The following is a 20212-nucleotide window of genomic DNA, read 5'->3' on the forward strand; positions in this document are numbered from 1 at the left end:
AATGCACTGGAATGAAATATGTCAGCAGTGTACTTCAGATATGCAAACATTGCTGTTCTGTTCTTCAGACTGTTCTTCTGTCTCTGTTCTTCAGATACAGAGCAGAAAACAAAATGAAGAAACTGCTTGTAGGTGAAGACAGAGCAGAGAGTAAAGTGATGCTGCCATTCCAAAACCTGTGAGGGGCACATTTTGGAATCTCAAGTACCAGGCGATTTCTTCAGTGCTGCAGTTTGCTTACAGAGCTTGTCTGTAGAATAATTCTAGAGTGTGCATTGTTAAATAAAATAGTTTAATATTTTGTAGAGTGTTCATATGCCTTTATGTTATGATAAATGATCTGACACTTTCCTAGTTTGTAGTCATGTAGTCTGTAGAAAGGTTCTGATTACAGCAAAAGCATATGGAAGGGAAGAGTATATGGAAGTATTTTGTCTGTTCCAAAGTTTCATGTGATGTTAATATGTCATTGGACAGCAAGGAAATATATCTGTATTTTCAAGATATCTATTTTCAATGCATGAGACAGAACTTGAATAGGAAAAATGCTGTAAATGAGTATCACTTCTGAACTAATTAGTAGAATTGGTACTATTTGAATGTCTTATACTAGGGAGACTAGGAGCCGTTAAGCTACTTAAGGTGTCTGTCTTGGATTCTGATCTAGTTAGGTATCTAACAATTTATAGTATTCATTATTCTGTACTTTCTGTGTTCTACCGTTCTTCTTGTTATTTGATATTTACTGTAGCTGGTAAGGAGAACTTGCTGTGTGAAAAACAGAGCTAACATTGAAAGAGGGCGATAACAAGAATTAAACCTGAGCAAGTGTCAAACTTTGTAGAAACATAGAAATTCTCAGAAATATCTGAAAGTAGGTGATGGGTAAAATCTCTAAAAACTCTTAATTTATTTTAAATTAGGAGATTTTAAAGCTAGTCCTCTGTGGTTTTTTTTTTTTTTTTTTTTTTTGGACTGATGACCTTTTATCAGTGATTTGAAATGGTGTGAGACCTATGTCTGGTCTCTGAAAACTCTTTCCAGGTCTTCATCTTGTCTTTAGAACTATTTCCCCTCTTTTATAAACTCGTATATGAAGTCCTGTATTTTCATCTGATCTTTCCTGGTAGTTCTGCTACATTCTTACACGACACATTGTGATAATATCAAAAGAAAGCTTCTCAGTTGATATATTCTTCATGAACTTAGTTGGAAAATATATTTTTAGAAACTTTAGGTTTGGAGTAAAGCTTGTGTTGCAAGAAACTATAAAATCAGCGTCTCAAAATTAGCTTTGTGCTTCTGTCCTAAGTACACTGCGATGTTCTTTGGGATTGTAAAGCTCTCCCACATATGTTTATAATGCCACTGAATATGGTAAATTTACTATTCTAATGTTACATTGTCAAAACTGGTGAAGACAAATAAGAACATGAAAAAAAGAGATTGTTTCAAGAGGTGGTTTCAGAATAGAATTTCTTACCATTGTAGGTGCATTAGAAAGGAGCAGTATGTAAATGTTCCATCTATAGTGCAGTTATCTTACATATTTGCTTTCATATAAATCGGAGAATGAGAACTTGCAGTGGTAATACTTTTCTTATCTGTAACTCAGAATTCCATTTATCCACTCAAGCTAAGTATCCGAGGAAAGTCCCATACAACTAGACTTTCATTGTCAATGGCAGTTTTAAAGATATGGAAAACTAATAATAGAAACTGCTATTTCTATTGAGAGATGTGTAACATATATTATGCTTTTTCTTTGTTTAAATAGTTCTTTTTGGTCTGAGGTTTTTGAGGAAGAAACCAAATAAGATGTGTACTTTATTTTAAGGCAAAGTGCTGTTGTGGTGTACCACTTTCTATAAGACTAAGCAGATTTTAGTGTAAAGCTTTTAGAAAAAAAATCAAGAAGCAGTGTGTTGTAACTATTGCTTTTCTTAACCTGTGCAATCAAATGAATGACCAGATTTTCATAAAAGTTGTGAACTACTGAAGAATTATGATAAAAAGCTTATTACAAAAACGGAGTAAATCTGTAAAATATTCATTTTATGACTGTCTTCCACACAGTTCTTTAACATTAGTTAAATCGTCTGCACCTGTTAAGTAAACAGTCTTTTTATCCTAGCAGAGTAGATGTATACAAAAACTAATGTTAAGCTCCAAGCTACTCACCATTTTTCTTTTCTTTTTTTTTTAATTTTCTATAATTTAGAAATAGGAGCAAAAATTATCTGATAGTTTGGTGAGCGTTTTGATCCCTTTAGGAGAAGTCAGAGGTCCTGTTTGGATGCAGCTGCAGTTCAGCTTATGATTTGCAGTTCTCCGTGTTGGAACTAGGTGAACTTAGTTTTTTTAATTTTTTTTGACTGAAGTTTGCCACTTACTCAGATATAAGACCTTATATATCAAAGGCATAGTCCTTTCTTGAACAGTTTATGATCAAAACCTATTACAAAAAATGGTGGACACTGACAAAGCTCAGTTTATTCATCTTGTTTAAGACAAGTTCAACAAATAACTTGATTGTAGAAAAGATCTCTGGGGGAGCAGAAGGACTCAACTTTGCTGATCGAGGCATAAAAACATCCCAGAGATGAAAACTGTAGGTAATTCATCCAATCTGGAAATAACCGGTCTTTCTCTTAGGCTGAGAAGAATTAACTAAGCATTAGAAATAATAGGAGAAACAATAGTAAAGTATTAAGATACAAAATGAGAAGCTCCCTAAGCTGCAAAACTGGGAGGCTGTATCAGAAGAGGTACCCTATGCTTTCTTATTCCTATTATTCGCCTGAGCACTCACAGAGGATTTCTGTTGGGGGAAAAAACCTTAAGGTCCAGTACTGTTGTTCTCAAATTCCTATGTTGAAAGCAACTCTTAATGTGACATTAAATAGCTTTAATGAACTACTTTAACTTCTAGGATAAATTACTTGCCTTTTTATGTAAGGGACAGGGGGAGAAAATATTTAATCATTACTTTTTAGCCCTCAAATCCGTGAATTTGTCCCTCTGTGTGTGTGTGTGTGTGTGTGTGTGCGTGTGCGTGTGTGTGTGTGTGTGTGTGGTGGGGCTATACTTGCTTTTATGTGAGCTTCACAGTTGGACAATTACATGCATTGCAGCTTTAGCTGGCAGCTTGCAGCTTGTGGGGACCAGGAAGAATCTGGCCTCCTTTCTATGCAGTGTGTAACTAGATGGGAAAGAAGGTCCCTCTCCTAATAGATCTGATATTGGCCATAGTGAATAAATGCTTATCGTATTTTCAGAGTATTTATGCATTTAATTGCATAAATATTAATTCTGTTTATTTAAAAATGTAAGGGATAGGAAGTGTGCTCTCTCTGTGTCATCTTATACCTATGTGATTTACAGAACCCAGTTATTGTGCAACACATTATATATAAGAATGCTGATTCAATTACCTCTCCCTCTCCAAACAGCAAATGAGAAATCAGCAGGAGCTTTATGTGCGTGTAGGGTGGCACAGTTTGTGCTTCCTCAGTGAGATCAGTGCACATGAACATTTGAGTTCAAAATTAGGACTTAGTGTAGCAAACTGCTCCACACAGTGCATTTTAAATCACAGGGATTCCATATGGTCACAGCAGTCTACATGCTCAGAGAATTTACTGGATTTGATCCAAATTTTAAGCTTTGTTATTTTGTCTGTGGATTAGGCTTTCAGACAGAACTTAGTGTTTAGCACTCAAAGGTATATGTATATATCTCATGTTCAGGCTTCTAATTAAAGCAGTTTTTGAAAATGGTCATTATATGTTACTTTTAAAGCAACTATCTGATGGTCTGAAATTAGTAAATACTTGGGTTAAAAATCACAGCATAAATGTCATATCTTCTCATCTTTGTTTTTACTCACCACTCAATCAAGGGAATTATTCTGAAACATCTTGAAAGGAAATAATTTCAAATCCTTGAAAATCAAAGACATTGTAATTGTCATACCACTAGGATATGAGAACCCACATGGGTTTTCTTATTCAAGCTGTGGAGATTCAGTTTGTAGATCACTGTACATACTCTTAGATATGTAAAAAAGCATTTTAATTCCATTTTCAACTTGAGATACTTGTACGTTAATTACACAGAAATCTAATACCAGAGTATCAGATTTTTGATGATTTTGGTGCAATAATTGAGAGTTATAATTTTTAATGAGAAAATTTGAATAGTAGGAGTTACAATTGTTTAGTTTATAAATTCTGCATGAGGCTCTGAGAGAATTTCAATATGTTTAAAAGCTGCAAGTGGTTAAACTTGCTTCAGTAGCAGTCTACAGACTGCTGCTGTAAGGTCGCAGCAGCATGGTAGGCTGCTTTATGGAGCCCATGATTGCAAAGATCCACTTTAACCATTTTTTTTCTTACTGGCAGGTGTCCCACTGGCCTGAGGCCAGCGGCTGTGAGTGTACTGCAGCTTGCGGTTCACACCCAAGCGTAGAAAATGCCGACACCAGCTGGCTGCACATAATTAAGTTGATTGCGGTCTGACTACTTGAACTATGATACAGATATGTGATAAATATACAAAATATCCTAGCGATTTGGTCCTCTGACATACTTCATCTCCTTTTTTATCCTTAACAGATATGATATCTGCACTTACAAAAACAAGCCTTGTGGAACACTGGGTAAGATTGTAAAGAGAAATTTCAGCTTGTATTTGCTGTTTGTTTTCTTGCTTTAAGCTCAGATACTGATTTATTGGCTGATTTGGCATTTTAGCTTTATGCTTTCAAAATTTTGCAGTTCTATAGGTATGAAAGATACCTTAGATAGATCTGTTTAGGCAACCTAGATGGGTTTATGTGTGATACATTACTGGAACTTTAAGTTAAAGTGAGCTGCTGTTGGGCATTCCTTTTCTGGCAGCTGTAATGCTGATAAAACCTAGCAGATGACTCAAACTTACCAGGCAATAATTAGAGGAGAGGACTTAACGTGTATTTCCATTTAATTTGTCTCCATGATCTATTAAAAATACAAACAAAATACTTCAGAAAAACAATAAAAGAATACAAAAGAAACAGAAATAGACTTTGAAGTTTACACTGCTGATGTATAGTATACCAAGGGGTGCAGGTTCAGACTGTTTCTTTCACAAACTTAGGGAAAAATAACACAGTGATATAAATTGGAGTAGTATTAGAATTCTGCACTGCTTTGGCAACAGAGAAACACACTTAGCAACCTTAGGGGCAGGATGGAGAGCTATTGTCTTCTCTAAACCTACATTTTTCACCAGAACTTATACTTACTGTATTATATAGTTATTAGCTTAAATGGTCGTAGAATCATAGAATGCTTAAGGTTGGAAGGGACATCTAGAGATCATCTAGTCCAACCCCCCTGGGTCACCTAGAGCATGTGGCACAGGACTGCATCCAAGCAGGTTTTGAAGATCTCCAGAGAAGGAGACTCTAAGTCCTTTAAATGTATGAAATAAATATTCAGAGCCTTTTTTTTTTTTTCTCTCCAGTTTGGATCCTTTCATAAGCCCCTTTCTCATCTATAGTTAAAATACAATTTTAATACAGCTAGTTCAGTTTATTAATATTTTCAGAACCCATCACTGTACTTGCCTTGTGTCTCCCTCTTACTGTGTGCTTTGATAGCCTTAATGCATGCTGATTTTTCTACAAGTAGTCCCACTCAAGTCAGCAGGAAACTTGTGGCACAGGGAAGTGATTTACATGAGTAACGATATCAGAATTTTGCCTCTTGTAAATATAAGCAGTATTCAGAGCATGTTTGGTATACCACAATTGCTAGCAATTATTTTTAAATTTACTGTTTTACTCTAAAGTCTGTGTGGAAGATACAAACCTAAAGAGACTGTCTTTACTGATGTTATAGAATTGGCTTTACAAGTGTTAAAAGAAGAAAGTTTGAAAGGGAGTGCATTCACGCATGAATTGCTTGATATTTATATGTGATATTTTTAACACAGTTCATTAGTGTATTAGTTCGCTGTATTTGGCATAAAGGCAGATTCTGCTCCACTTGAATCCAGCATAACAGAGGATAGACTTTGGCACATGCTTTATTAAACAAAAGGCTTGATTTAGAAAAATTTTCACATGTGATATCAGTTCCAACTCACTGTTACTGGACCCTTGGCAACAGAGCCACAGTAATTTATTTGCATTATAGGCATTAAACTGGAAGAGGCCCTGTGGCCCTTTTGCAGCAGTGCATTAATATGCTTAAGTTCCACTGACCTCCAGTAACTGAAGTTAAGCACGTGTCAAAGGGGCCTGGTGAATGTAAGCCTCAGAGAGGTCCCAAAATGTCAGGAGAAACCTGGATCGTTCATGTTCAAGGGATAAATAGAAGTAAAGGATTCACTGGAGGATAGATGTTCTCCTATTCCAGCTTCCTTAAATAAGAAGTCTTGTGAAGAGCTGTTTAGAAAAGATAGGTGTCTTCTATGCCTCTACTGTCTTCTGCAGCTCTGTGGCTGTAGTGGAGGACACTTCTCTCTCCTTTAACCTCTTTACAGAACTGTAAACTGACTTCTTGACTAGAGCCCTGTCCCATTCTGCAAGCATGGTATAGAATTATAAATCACTAATCTGGTTCTATGATCATTAAGCAAGTGCTCAGTTAGGTGTCAGAGATCACTTTACCACCAAAATGTGGTAACATAAGCAGGGAACATGACAGTTGTTATCTAAGTATTCATATGTTGCCTTCAGAATGTTTTAACACAGTTAGAAAAGCATAATTTTGGCAAGTGGACCAAAGTTGTTGTTTTTTATGGATTGTACACTGCAAACAATGTTTACATTTTCCTTCTGACAGTTCATCCTCCCAGTAGGTGTGTCTGTTTTAGTGATTTGGTTTAGAGTAGTTTAAGGCAAATCCTACAGACACTCAATGTTACCATTTGCTCCCTGTTGTTTTGGTTACCAGAGTAGTTTGGCATGTACAAGATAAGTTGGTTTTGGAGAAATCATTCAAACATGCACTCCCCAGAAGTTCTAAATGTGCCTATGTGAGAAATTGGGCTTTGAATCACTGCATGGACCGTATTCCCACAATGTCCTCTAATGTTTTCCCTCCAGAAAGCATTGAACCATGTGTGTAGGGACTATATTTGGCCTTGAGGATGGAACTATGACATGTCCAAAGTAGAGTCTCCAACCTTCATACAGAAATAAGCGAGGAACATTAATGAAGGTGCTTCACTCTATTGATCAGGTCCTACTGCTCCACATAATCTGCTAATGTGGATATAGCCAGGAAGTACTTCTTGTATTCCTACTTGATTACTGGAAGCCCAGACAGAATAATCTGGAGTGCCTGCTTGAATAGGGAGATGAAAGCTAGGTTCAGCTTTCTTTCACAGTTACACTTTTTCAAGTCATTGTTACAGTGTAACTTAACTGAGCAGGTAATTTCTTAATTCCACTTTCAGATAAGAAAATAAGAAATATGTAAAAAAAAAAAACAAAAAAAAAAACAAAAAAAAACTCTGATGTTTAGAGCTTTCTCTAGTGGCAACAAATTGTGTTTGCAATATGTTCTGTCACTTAGTGATGCTGAAGAATGCATGGGATACAGAAGAGCCATATTCTGTAGATGCCAGTGGCTTTTTTCTCTAAAAAATGTTTTTAAGTATTTGTAATACATTAAGGTTTTAATTCCAGAAGATGATTGGTGATAAATGGAAAAGACTTCCATGGTTAAATGAATGCCTGCTATTAACATGTCTCCTTTCTCTTTATTGATGCATTCGGTTTTGTTTTTACAGTCTTTTTAACATACCATGTGGGGCTTTTTTGTAGCTTAAAAAGTTGCTCGTATGTTTTGATGAACCTGCTAAACTTAAACAGATTTCTTTAGAAAAATAATGTGGATACATTTTGCTTTCTTCAGGCTCAAGGATGTTAAAATAGAAATGCTTTCTTGAATTCCCTCTCTTGGCTCAAGTTACTAGGTGGTCCCAAGTTACTAGAAGTAAAATTTATAAATCTAACCCCTAGTCTAGACATTTTCCAGCACTGACTGCAGTTCAAAAATATTAATGTCTAGCTGGGAAAGTGAAATTCCCCCCAGTGATTTTGCAAATGACTAGAAAGTTAACCTTTTGCTAGCTGCTTCTTCTGTGGATAGAGGTTATTAAAAAGAATCCAGGCATTTATAACTAGGGCTTTTAAGACTGAAACACCTTGGCTTTGACCCTTTGTGTCTCCTTCTGTTTATTCAGGCTTGGCCTCTGTGGCTGGAATGTGTGAGCCTGAAAGGAGCTGCAGCATTAATGAAGATATTGGCCTAGGTTCAGCTTTTACCATTGCACATGAGATTGGTCACAAGTGAGTGAGTCTAAAAAAAGAATGGATTTTACTGTGTCACCATTTTAATAACAGCTTAATAATAGATACCATTTTTTCTTTTCTGCTTGGCTGTACCATCTCTATTCTGGTGCTCCATGGTTCTGTATATAGTATTCATGAGTGACAGTATATTGCATTTAGTATATATTACCAAGGGCTTTAACTTTAGAACTGAAGACTCATTGTTTACCCTTTGATTTCAGCTTCCAGTGCTGTGCTTTTGAGATTTGGCTCACAACCTTTCTACTCTGTTTCATATTTTTAAATATTTGGCTTTGAAAATTGTCTTTTTTCCTTACTACTTTTGTCTGCCTTGCTTTCTGAAACGAAAGCATTTAAAAGGTTTTTTTTTTTTTTGATTTTCATTATTTTGTCTTAAATATAATTTGAAATATTTTGATTAAGACATTGTTTCTGTTTTCAGTATTTGTACATTAGTAGTCAGCTTTCACCCAAGCATGAAACATGTAAAACAGTCATAATATAACTTTAACTTTTGAAGCATCAGCATATCATTTTGAAGAACTTGGTGTTATAAAACAGTGATAAAGCTGTTTTAAAGAGAGATCAGTTTTAAGTTTTTAAGTTACTTCAGGTCTTCCATTGAAAGATAGCACCATTAGCACCTTGAGGTGACTATAATAAAATAGGCAGTTTCTATTATGATTCAGAAGGTTTCCTCCTTTGTTTACCTGGATTGACCAACACTGAGTTATGGATGACATGTTTTTCCAATCATTAGTTGATGCAACTGCTAAAAGTTCCAATGCAGACTGAAATGGAATCTATCAATCTGCTGATCAAAAGCAGGAGTTGGAAGTAAACACTTATTTCCAGCTCACCTATCATGCGAGATAATCACTGGGCAAGTATGATCTCATTTATATTATGTATGAAAAAAACATCGTAAATGCACTGTAGGTGAATGCTATAATCCAAGGGCACTTGTATAAGATCTTAACAAAAATAATTTAAAACAGATGTAATTCTCTTGATCTTTGTTCCTCCCCTCCTTTCCTTTACTTTCATGAGTCCTGTACAAGATAGGATAAGGGAAAATATATTTTGAATGCTTGAGGAAATATCTGCTCTGATTTGCTAGAAGTTGTGAAATTATTGTTTATTACTGTCTTTTATGGTGATATGTGACCTCATTGTGAATTTAAGTGACACATTTAACAAGAAAAAATGTCTTCCAATACTACATCTGCATTGCACTCTATATGTAATGCAACTATGTATTTTATGTCAGATACTTCACATATAAACATAATTTAAGTAGTAGCTCATGTATACAGTTTTATCATGCAAAGCTGGCATAATGACAACAGTTGCTTTACGGTACCTAGACTTTGATTTGAATCTGAGAAAATGTAGACATATGTATCCTGTGATCACAGGATCTTTTTACTGTGTGTTTTCATACACAGTATCTTGTCTGTATATTTTGGCCTCTATACATAAGACATCTCTGATCTTTGAGGCCTTCACCTCCTACTGTAGCTTGCATGACACGTCAAATGCTGTTTTGAAGAAAAAAGAGAAATCAAATTCATTTAGACTTTTTGTGATATACAGTGAATAAAAAAATTGCACTTGTGTTAAAAATAGACATGCCATGCAGATATCTTCAGTAAAGGCTGGGGAGAATATGTGAGTAAAAAATCCTCCAGCATTATAATAGTTTGAGTTATCCATATATCACTTCCGGTGATGACCCAAAATGAGAGTAGACTGTGACTAAATCAGGAAAGTTATTATTTCCTTTCCTACCTATTTTCAAATTGAATAGTTTTATTCATTAACGAAATAGAAAGTGCTTGCTGGTGTGAGTGAAAAAATATTTCAAGGAGCATTGTAAACTTTTTTCCTTTGGGTGTATACAGTGGTTGCTATTCTCTTTAGGCCTACATGGGAAATATGGAATTTGCTTTAGTGTCAAATGGAAAATTGAAGCATTTAAGCGATATGTCTAGACTGAATATATACCATGCACCAAAAAGCACTTAATTAAATTAGAATGGGAGGAATGCACTCTGAAAGATTATGTTTTTCTTAATTATATAGTTGCCATGAAATACTGAGGTTGTTTTTTAAAAAAAAAAAAAAAGAGAGAGAGAGAAGAAAAAAAAAAAGTAGTTGAACTGAGGAACCAGATTTTACAGTGATTAAAAGAAAAAAGTAATAAAACATATATTCTTATATTATCCACAGTTTCTCCAAAACTGGATTTGTAAGATTTCTCTGATGAAAGTATGACTTAACATTACTTTTAGAGTGATGGGATGATCTAATTATTTCTCATCTGACTTTTTCTATATCATAGTTAATTAAATTTAACTCTTTTATCCTTATATTGATTCCAGTAACTTCTATTTAATTAAAGAATATTGTTCAGAAAGCACTTAAAGACTAGAAGAGACAGAGAGCTAGAATGTAATTGTAATGATAAGTCATACTTTATGTTAAATACTTAAAGTATTTGGCTTCATTTTCTCACTACTGGTAGGTCTCATATGTGCATAGTCCAGTTTTGGTACAGATTGGGTGTGTGCAGCCAAGCCTCACAGCCTGTGTCTGTTAAAGCCATAGGTATGCCGCAGTTATCTTTGTGTTCCTTGCCTGAAGGGTGTAAAGGATGGAGTTAGACCAACAGTTTCATGGGTGTTTCCCCCTGCTCATGGTTCTGAGAATAGCCTTGTGTTACCTTAATGCTTCTGTTAATCAGATACCAGTCAGAGTCCTTCAGCCTACAGAATAGTGTCTCTGCAAAATTGATTTGTGATGATTGACTTTCGGGCTGCTTGCTTTCCTACCATTATATATTTCACACTGAAGAAATACTTGAGATTTCTGGTAAGAAAATGCCATTGTAGATTTGCATTTCTGGCAGGACTGAGAATTAAATCAGTATCCCCTGCATCTTGCGTGTCTTGCAGTTGCTTGAGTTGCTGCACGAAAAGTGGCAAGTCCTTAGAATTTCCTTTCTTAGGGAAGAAAATGGCTCTGCAGGCTCGTGTATCTAAACCTCCAAGAAGGGTAAGATACAGGATCCTTTCTCATCTTCAGTGTTTCACCGTGGGTTGAGTTAGGTTGCCTCCCACTCAGTGTACTTTTTTGTGGATTGCTTTCTGAGCTTTCTAGTGTGCTCCATGCAAACTACTGCATGATTGGAAGAACTGCAGTTGGAATTCCAGGTTCGTATCTAAGGGTAGATATTGTGGCATTTATTGTTTTAGCCATATGGAATTAGCTGAGGTCTGGAAGGAAAATGAAAAGTGAAAATGAAGGAAATAAATGAAAAAAAAAATCATAGACAAGGCTTAGAACTGGGTATCTTAATGATAGATAGTTATTAAATGCTGTATGGAAGCAGCAGGGAGAAAAGGCTGGTGGGTAAAGTAATTTCTGAAAAAAAATCAGAATTGTCTTGACTAACAGAAGATGTATTGAATTGAAATTCAGAGGAGTTTGGCAATTATAACTTGATGAAAAGAAGGTTAAGGAAATATTGTAGTCTAATGAAGTCAATTATCTTAAAGATGTAGAAGAGTAATATTTTTTGTCATGTATATAGTTCTAAAATAATTCATACAGCTAGAAAGTGCCTGTAATTGTAGCATTTGTTATCATTCTGTAAGCATAGCAGGGAGGTAGCCTGAGTACCCCTGCTACCTATATGAAAAAGCTGATGTTGAGTCCTGGAGCTGAAATATCCAATATAGGAAATGTCCTCCTAGAGACATTTTTAAAGAAGCTGATATCTTTCCCTCCTTCTTCAGTAATTGGGGAGCTTCATTTTTGATCTGTCAGACCCCAGCTGCATTTTGCATTTTAGGACCTCAATTTTAGAATGATTTTTTTCCTAGAAAAAATGCCTATTCAAGGATTGTATGCATTGTACAACTGGTAGGAAAATACCCCAGTCTGAAATATTCAGCACGCATATTTCACCCTTCAAAATACTAATCATAACTAGGATGAATATTCCTAGCAACATGTACTCTCAGGTCTCCCATGAACAAATGGCCACTCGATCGCGTCATCATTGTTTTATGCATGATGGTGATACCCAGGCTGTAGCTAGAGATGGAAGGTAACAGACCATTTCACATCTGCAGTGTGTGAGCACCTCAGCAGCAGAATTGCCAGCTTAGAAGCTTGTGATGCTTCAAGTTACTAATGTGCAAGAGAGCAAGTTCCATTCCAGACAGTTGACTTATTGCCAGCTCAGTCAGTAAGAGTCACTGAACCATGTTAGAACTTGTCCCTGCTACGTGATCAAGGTCCATTTGGCTTTGGTTTCTTGTCCTATTATATTTAGAATACTCCCTTTAAATTTTAGGGACAATTTAAGTAAAGTTAAACAGGTTTTTTTGCTTGTTTTTTTTTTTTTTGTTAAGAGAATAAATTGTCTGGAAAAATCACATAGGACCATACGGTTGTATCTTTTCTATTTCTTTTTTTTTAAAGGAACATTGTTTTAGGTCTGCCATTCTTATATTGCAGGTATGAAAGCATGCAACTTCTATGACTGTAAAAAATCTTTGTTGGGACTTTCATTTTAGTGATGTATTGTTGTCTGGTTTCTGTACAGTGTTTGGATTTACAATATGAAGTCTAACTGTGGAAAATATTATTTAAAATACAGAATTAGCAATACTAAAATCATTTGTCTTGCGTTAAAGCATTCTAATCAAGGAAAAGGAATGTAATGACATTTCACAGATCTTAACAAAAGTGTAAATAAAATAAATGGGGGTGAAGAGGAAGGTTACAGTAACCTTCAGGGCATCATGAATTTCTGAAGGAAATCTGAGCTCAGAAGTTTGTCTTCTGATTAGAGGCAATACATTCCCCTCTGACTTACAGTGTAGAGCTCCATTGCAGTCAGTCTCCTGCTTTGTGTAGCACAGAAACATTACTTGATGTTACTCTTGTGACATTAAAACGGAATAGCTTGTTAACCTCAAGAAGAAATTTGTGCTCTACCTTTTTTTTTTTTTTTCCTAAGATTCTCATAGAAATTTGCCATTTCCCCACAATACAGTTCAGGTTTCTGAATAGGCTCTATATTTTTTTTCCAATAAATTAGAATTTGCAATGTTTTGAAGAGTTTCAGAGGATTATTTAATACTAAATTATGTTAATAGATCAATATTTTATTTGATTGTGTATTTGTTCATCAGCCATACCTCAGAGGGAAGAATGGCATATAGAAAATAAATGGGAAAAATGTTAAGCTAAAAGAATGCAAAAGTTACGTTTAATTTGATGGCAGGTATGATTCTTATAAAGCTACATTATTCAGTAAATGCTTCCTAAATTCTCAGAAAAGTAATATGTTTAACCTAAATCAAAATTGGGAATTTTGCATTGCTTCAGAATAAAGGATTAGGGATGCTCCAAACCATATAATGATCTCCAAATACAGGAAATCAGCAGTTAAGATCCACACTGAGACATGGAAATAAAAAGTGAAGTAGCCAAATAATCCCTCCCTTGAGGGCACCAATGCAATGTGATGTAGTTATGCATCACATAATAATGGATAAATAAATATCAATGTTTGTGGTTCCAAGTTAAAATAATCTGATTTTCAAGATCATACTTTTTATTCTTTTTTTCTTTTCTTCGTAATGTCATTTAAAAGTGAATTGCAGTTTGCATTTCGCAGGCAGTTTGCATGCACGCTATAACTGATGATTTTATAACATTGTCTAGAAATTCTAGTAGGTCTTTTACTTTAAGAGAAAGAGGAGAACAGTCTCTTATGCCAGTGCATGGAGGATATGGTTTAAAAATAAACAACAAAAAAAGTAAGTTTTGGCCTTATATTACTATAAAGACATAAAATATGAAGATCATACTTTTTCCAAAAAATGTTTAAGCTGATAACCTCATATCAGTTTAGAAAAGTATTTGCGTACTAATAGACATGAAAGTAATTAATAGAATTGTCGTATCTATTCATACAGAAATTGCTGCATTGATTACATGAAGTTCCTGTATCTGGTATTGTAGGATTTTTTTTTTATGTTAGCAGTAGATTTTATTCATTTTGATTATCATTTTCTAGGTTGAACAAGATTAATACTAATTCTCCTTCTAATGATGATACTTTTTCCTTCTCTTTTACCTTTGCACAAGTTCAGTGTCACTAATAAAAGACAATTTAAAACTATAGATTTTTACAGATATAATAAAGCTGACTTTGATAGTTTACTTATTTTTTTCAATGTAGGCCATATGAATATGCCATTTATTAATCTTTTAATCAGCTAAAATACCAAATTTTTAAAGATTAAGTGATATCATTTAGTACTTACACAAAACACTAAAAATAAATTGAATATATAGTTTATGAAAAAGAGGAAAGTCTTGTCTAAGCAATAACTTTAATAAACTGGCATTTTTTACAAGCAAATTCTTATTTTCTCTCAAGGTCTTGTTTCTAATGTGAGAAATACTTGTTCAAGCATGCCTTTTGTCTTCCCACTGTATGAGAGCTCTACTGTTAGAAATTTCTTATAGGACTTTTCACTTGTGCACTTTATGTTCTTCCCCTGACTCTTGCTTCAATCTCCAAAAATGTTCCAAGGCCATGTGTCTAAGTGACATGCTGAAGCAATCAAGGAAGATCTATAAACATACCTTGGTCAAGTTGCTCAGCTTGAACATGATTTATTTCACTCTTAGTATATATGTTTACTTTGTCTTTTTTTTTTTTGTTTTTTTTTTTTTTTAGTGCAAGCACTTAGTATAAAACTTCCTAAGGTTAAACTTTGTCTCTTTTCTCCCTTAAAAAGAAAGGGTTCTTCTCTAGAAACACTGCTGTAGTTAGACAACTGTAAATTGGAGTCTGGTAGTCCACAAGAAGATCAAGAGTTGGATTTTACAATATTGATTTTACAATATTTACCTGTATTTTTTTTTTTTGTGGTTTTGTTGTCGCACATGACTCAAGATTCTTCATCTATACTTTCTTCCCTACCCTGATAAACAAGTGGCAAACCAAATTAAGGGCTACTTCAAAAGGATTAGGCCAAATTCTCCAATATCTGCTGTAACTCAGGGATCTGTAAGTGAACAAAGATATGAACAATCCCCTATTGTATTTGGAAAAAAGAAAAATTAGAGACCTCTGCAGTTCTTGCTGTTCCAAACCCTAGGAAAACTAGGGAATGGCTTGATTGGTAGATCGCAAGCACTACAATTAGAAGGCAGAGGTAATTGATTGCTCACTTGCAAGGAGTGAGAACTATTCATATGGGCAGCCTACTTCAGATGAATTCAGTGCCAGAGAAAATTCTTGATATATAGAATAAAGCTCTGTGAGCAGTACTGAGGGCCGTTCAGATTGTTTTGGATCTGTCCTCTCTGAATCTTAAGTGTTTAGATAATAAATCAAGATGGAAGCATCCTGGCTGTCTCACAAAAATAACTGCTGTCATTTCAGATGCATAAGCAGTACCTCTTTTGGCAATTACAATGATCAGAATTTAGAACCACCCAACAAATCAGCAACCTCCTCTTAGATAAAAAGGAAATTGTAGGGACTTGGGAGAGATGTATCTGCAGTATTGTTCTTTCACAAGATAAAAGAAGGATAAAATAGAAGTTTATATTTCCATCCTTCCCTTCACTCTTACCCCAGGGTCTCTGGTTATCTATTGCCTTTTTATTCAGTGCAGCTGAGACCAATTACCTCCTCTATGATTATTGAGGTCAGATCTTAAGTTAGATGTGTGGTACAAATATATAAGGAAAAGGAATATATAAGGAAAAACAGATTGCTAAGGAAAAAGAATCCATTCCATTGCAGATACTGTTAAATGAAACAGAGAGCACTAGCTGAACATGCCACCCTCTTAGCATTTCTAATATACCAACTGCAGAGAAATATCAGAAGGGTTTCATTTGGGTTTAAAGATAGTTTTAAAGTTCTTGAAACTGCTGCATTGCATAGTTCTTATAAGTAATGTAGACTGTCTTGGGAAAAGAGAAGCTATAATTCTTGAAGAAAAACCATAATTCAACACTTTTCCCTATAGTTTTATGAGATGATATGCAGAAAGGTAACATTATGGAACTCCTCTGCATTAGTAAGACTTCTGACCGTCTCCCTGCTCCTCTGGCTGTTCTTTTAAAACCAGCATTATACTGTTAGTTTTAGACAGGCTGTTTAAGCCAGCAAAAATGGAATACAGTCTGCATCTGTTTAGTCAGTTTGAAATAGGTAAATGAATCATACCAGTGGCTCCCTATGGAGCATTTTGTGTTCCCTCCTTTCTTCCTTGCCTTCCCACTCCAATCTAATTGCAAACTTGCTTTTGTAAAAGAGGTAGCCTTAGTGTAATGATGATCAAATATAAATGATGTGTACTTATGGAAGTAAAACTGGTAGTTTGGTACACGTGCTGGTACATGTTTTCCTCTGCAGTCATGGCCAGAATGGTGCAAATTACTGGACTGTAATGGCATACTGCCACTACCACCTTTGGAAAAAGATGGCAATAATTGCAAATCCCCTTTCCAACCATCAGAAAAAAATACCTGCCCTAATGATCAGTTTCCTGTTAAATGTAAAAGCAGAGGTTAATGGAAGAGCCTTCTCAGAGAAAAAAAAAAAAAAAAAGGTGGATATACCAGCAGTTTATGAAAAGCATTGAGTTCCTGGGCACATCAGGAATAGCAGCTTCCATTTGCTGCTATTTATCAGACAGGCTTTTTATCAGACATACTACTGCTACCATCAACATCTTTTTTTCACAAGAAAAGCTGGTAGAAGAAGGAAAGCTATTAAACTATCAAAATTATTATTTTTTTTTGATAGACCCAAAGGCTATAAATCACACTTGGACTCTCATTTCCAGACAGTTGGAGTCTGGTTATGTTATTTCTTTGGCAATTGAAACTCTGAATATCTGGATAACAGTAGTCAGCTTGATCCAATTCAACTCTTTCTCCTTCCCAAAATGCTCACTCCACAAGAGACTCACTTGCAGTGATTGTGAAAACCTGAAGTTTTCTGTTTTAAGAAATTGTACAGAGGTAATTCAAAAGAATTTGGGGTTGAAAATAATTTAGAAGTTGGTCTTAGATGATCTCTAGAATCCCCCCTACCCTCAACCATTCTTAGAAAAGGTTTCCATTCGAGCGACTTTGAATTCTAGAAAATGATGACAGCTGAGAATTAGGCCAATAAACACCCTTTTTTCCATATTTTCAATTTCCAAAATTATGATTGTTTGTTGCATTGGTCATCTAACTCCTTCCCTCCCAGTACATATAGAAATATTGAAGTGTGAATATAATACTTAAGTGGCCTGAATCTTTCACTCTAGCACATATGCTGCTCAGACAGGAGTTGTATTTGGAGCTGTATTTTTATTATATGCCAGGGAGTATTCTGCATTTGATGTTTCAATAACTTAAGATGTCAGTCAGACCATTCTCAATTACGATGCAGACACCACACAATAGAGTAAGTGCAAGCAGGCATTGCTATAGACTTTTTATACCACAGGGTATATCCCATAGGCTTGGAAAGGATGCCTTTTTTTTTTTTTTTTTAACAGATCAGATCCTTCCCTAACCAGGAGGGAACATCCAGGAAATAGATTTACTGAGGTTCCTTTCGTATGTCAGTGATACTATTGATTGTTGGGAGGAGTACTTTGATATATCTTGTGCTTTTAGGTCCTTAATGAGCAGATAAAGAGGTGAAGCAGTACCCAGTGTCTTGGAGCTCAGAGTAACATGCAAGTCTCATATGTTTATACCATGTTCTGGAACAATGCATTCAGATTCACTGGACAGCATTGTCGCTGTTTTCAGTGGAGAAAGTGGTATGAAATACTCTTCTGTCTATGGATAGGTGGCCAGCCACTAAAGTAACATTGGTTGTGTCTTTTGGCGATTGGTCCTGAAAGTTTCTAGAAGGTCAAAATGCACTGCCTGAACGTATTCCCGTTCCTGAATAAGAAATCAGGGGGATCAATGTTTCTATCATTTGTAATACGGAAGGCTTCAGAGGCTGAGCGTTTTGTACAACATGTAAAGAAGTGACAGTTTCACTGCTCGAGGTTTGTATAAGTTTAATTTTGGCATTTGCTGTGACTCCTTTTTCATCCCTTGGTCAGGGAAGCCTTTTTGTATCTCACAGCCTGTCCCTCTCATTTCACAGGTCTTATGACATATTTGGACAGGAAGAACTAACTTGATTAATGGTTAATTTTTAAGAAATAGGTTATATTCCCCAATATAGATTGGTTTAGATAGAATTCATCAAAGGCAAACTAAGAAAATATAATTTTTAAAATGTATGCTATTAAGAAAGTGCATATTCTCTGCAAGTGCTTCATTTATGTCAGGTCAATCAGACATTTTTCATTGCTAGGAATAATGGTAGTAACTATTCATTAAAGATAGTCTTACATCTGTAAAGAACATATTTCCAATTAGTTTCTCAGTGAATAAACTTCTCTTTTTAATTTGATGATTATATTGCCTATCTATAGCTCTAAGGGTTTATTTCAGATTCCCAGGGCAAAAGGATTCTTTTGTCATATTTCTCTTTGCAAAGCTTTATAATTTTTGTTGAAAGTTAAGAGATCTGGTATCCAGAAATCTGTCAGCTAAAAGCTACAGGGAGATTTCTTTCTGTGTTTTCCTCTGATATTAAGTCTCCTTTACTTGGCAAAGGGGACTTACAATAGGAAGGCTCCAAGTCTCATCCATATCAATGGATGCATAGAGGGAGCATGTATACAGGTAGCCTTGGAATTGCAAACCCCAAGTTCTACTTTTACTTTCATTGGCTTCTCTGTGCAGATACTGTATGTCACCTACTCCCTATTTGTTTACTAGTTCAGGTGCCTCAATTTATAGGCCTTATTCAGATAAAATACCCAAATGAGGACCAACTGCCTTTAATTTCTGTCGCAAGAATATTGTGAAACTTTTTTTACAAAAGCTTTATAATTAAAATGCTTTCAAAACTCTGTGGAGAAAAAAAGATGCTAAACAATTGTGCAGTTTTCTGAGATCTGAAAAAAATAAACAAAGCTTAATTGATCCTACTTCTCTGTTAACAGTTCTGCTGTACTAAAAGTGCCTTTTTTTAGGTCCTGACGTTCTTTGTAAAAATCTCATTAAGTTTTAAGTGATGCCTGATATTGCAGAAAAGTAATGGGCTGTTTTTCTCCTCCTCTTTTGGGCAGTTTTGGTATGAATCATGATGGAATTGGAAATTCCTGTGGGACCAAAGGTCACGAAGCAGCAAAGCTAATGGCAGCTCATATTACAGCAAACACCAACCCTTTCTCTTGGTCAGCCTGCAGTCGGGATTACATCACCAGTTTTTTGGAGTAAGTAATCTCTCAAGAAAAATGATAAGTTGTTCCAAAAATTCACACCTTTTAGAATAAATAGTTGGTGGAGCTACAGTGACCTTTTCTAATAGTTTACAATTTTAGGATTAAAAAACCTAAAGTGTGAGAAGTCACTTCAAATTTTCATGTTGTATTTTTTTGTATGTAATAGCAAAAGTTTCTGCTGCTACATTCTGAATCTCATTTTTATCTATTCAAAACTTTTTGAAGTGCTGACCATATTTAATTACTTCATTAATCTGAAGGTAAGAAATAAAAGAATAGGAAAGTATTTTTTTAAATACATGCACAGTGTCAAGCAGTCTAAGAGAACAGCCTTCTATTCCTGTTCCCCCTAAATTACATTTTCATGATTATATTAATAACTTAAACTTGTTTTAAATTGTCCTAATTGGGGGGTGATTCTTATCCAGAAATATTTTTCGTTTTTTTTTTTTTTTTTTTTTTT

General features: G+C 35.1%; 1 protein-coding gene across 1 annotated transcript in view; it reads left to right on the plus strand.

Annotated features, from left to right (window-relative positions):
• The window catches only part of LOC104580724 (A disintegrin and metalloproteinase with thrombospondin motifs 6), a 131259-nt gene that overhangs the window by 39650 nt on the left and 71397 nt on the right, over window positions 1-20212 (plus strand). Inside the window, exons 8-10 of the mRNA XM_088538941.1 lie at window positions 4617-4660; window positions 8242-8347; window positions 19594-19740. Of these exons, the coding sequence (XP_088395067.1) occupies window positions 4617-4660; window positions 8242-8347; window positions 19594-19740 (297 nt within the window). The remainder of the gene's footprint in view (window positions 1-4616; window positions 4661-8241; window positions 8348-19593; window positions 19741-20212) is intronic.

Source organism: Tinamus guttatus, unplaced genomic scaffold (assembly GCF_059628265.1).
Source record: "Tinamus guttatus ecotype Peru unplaced genomic scaffold, ASM5962826v1 Tinamus_guttatus_pri_ptg001273l, whole genome shotgun sequence".
Lineage (NCBI taxonomy): Eukaryota > Metazoa > Chordata > Aves > Tinamiformes > Tinamidae > Tinamus > Tinamus guttatus.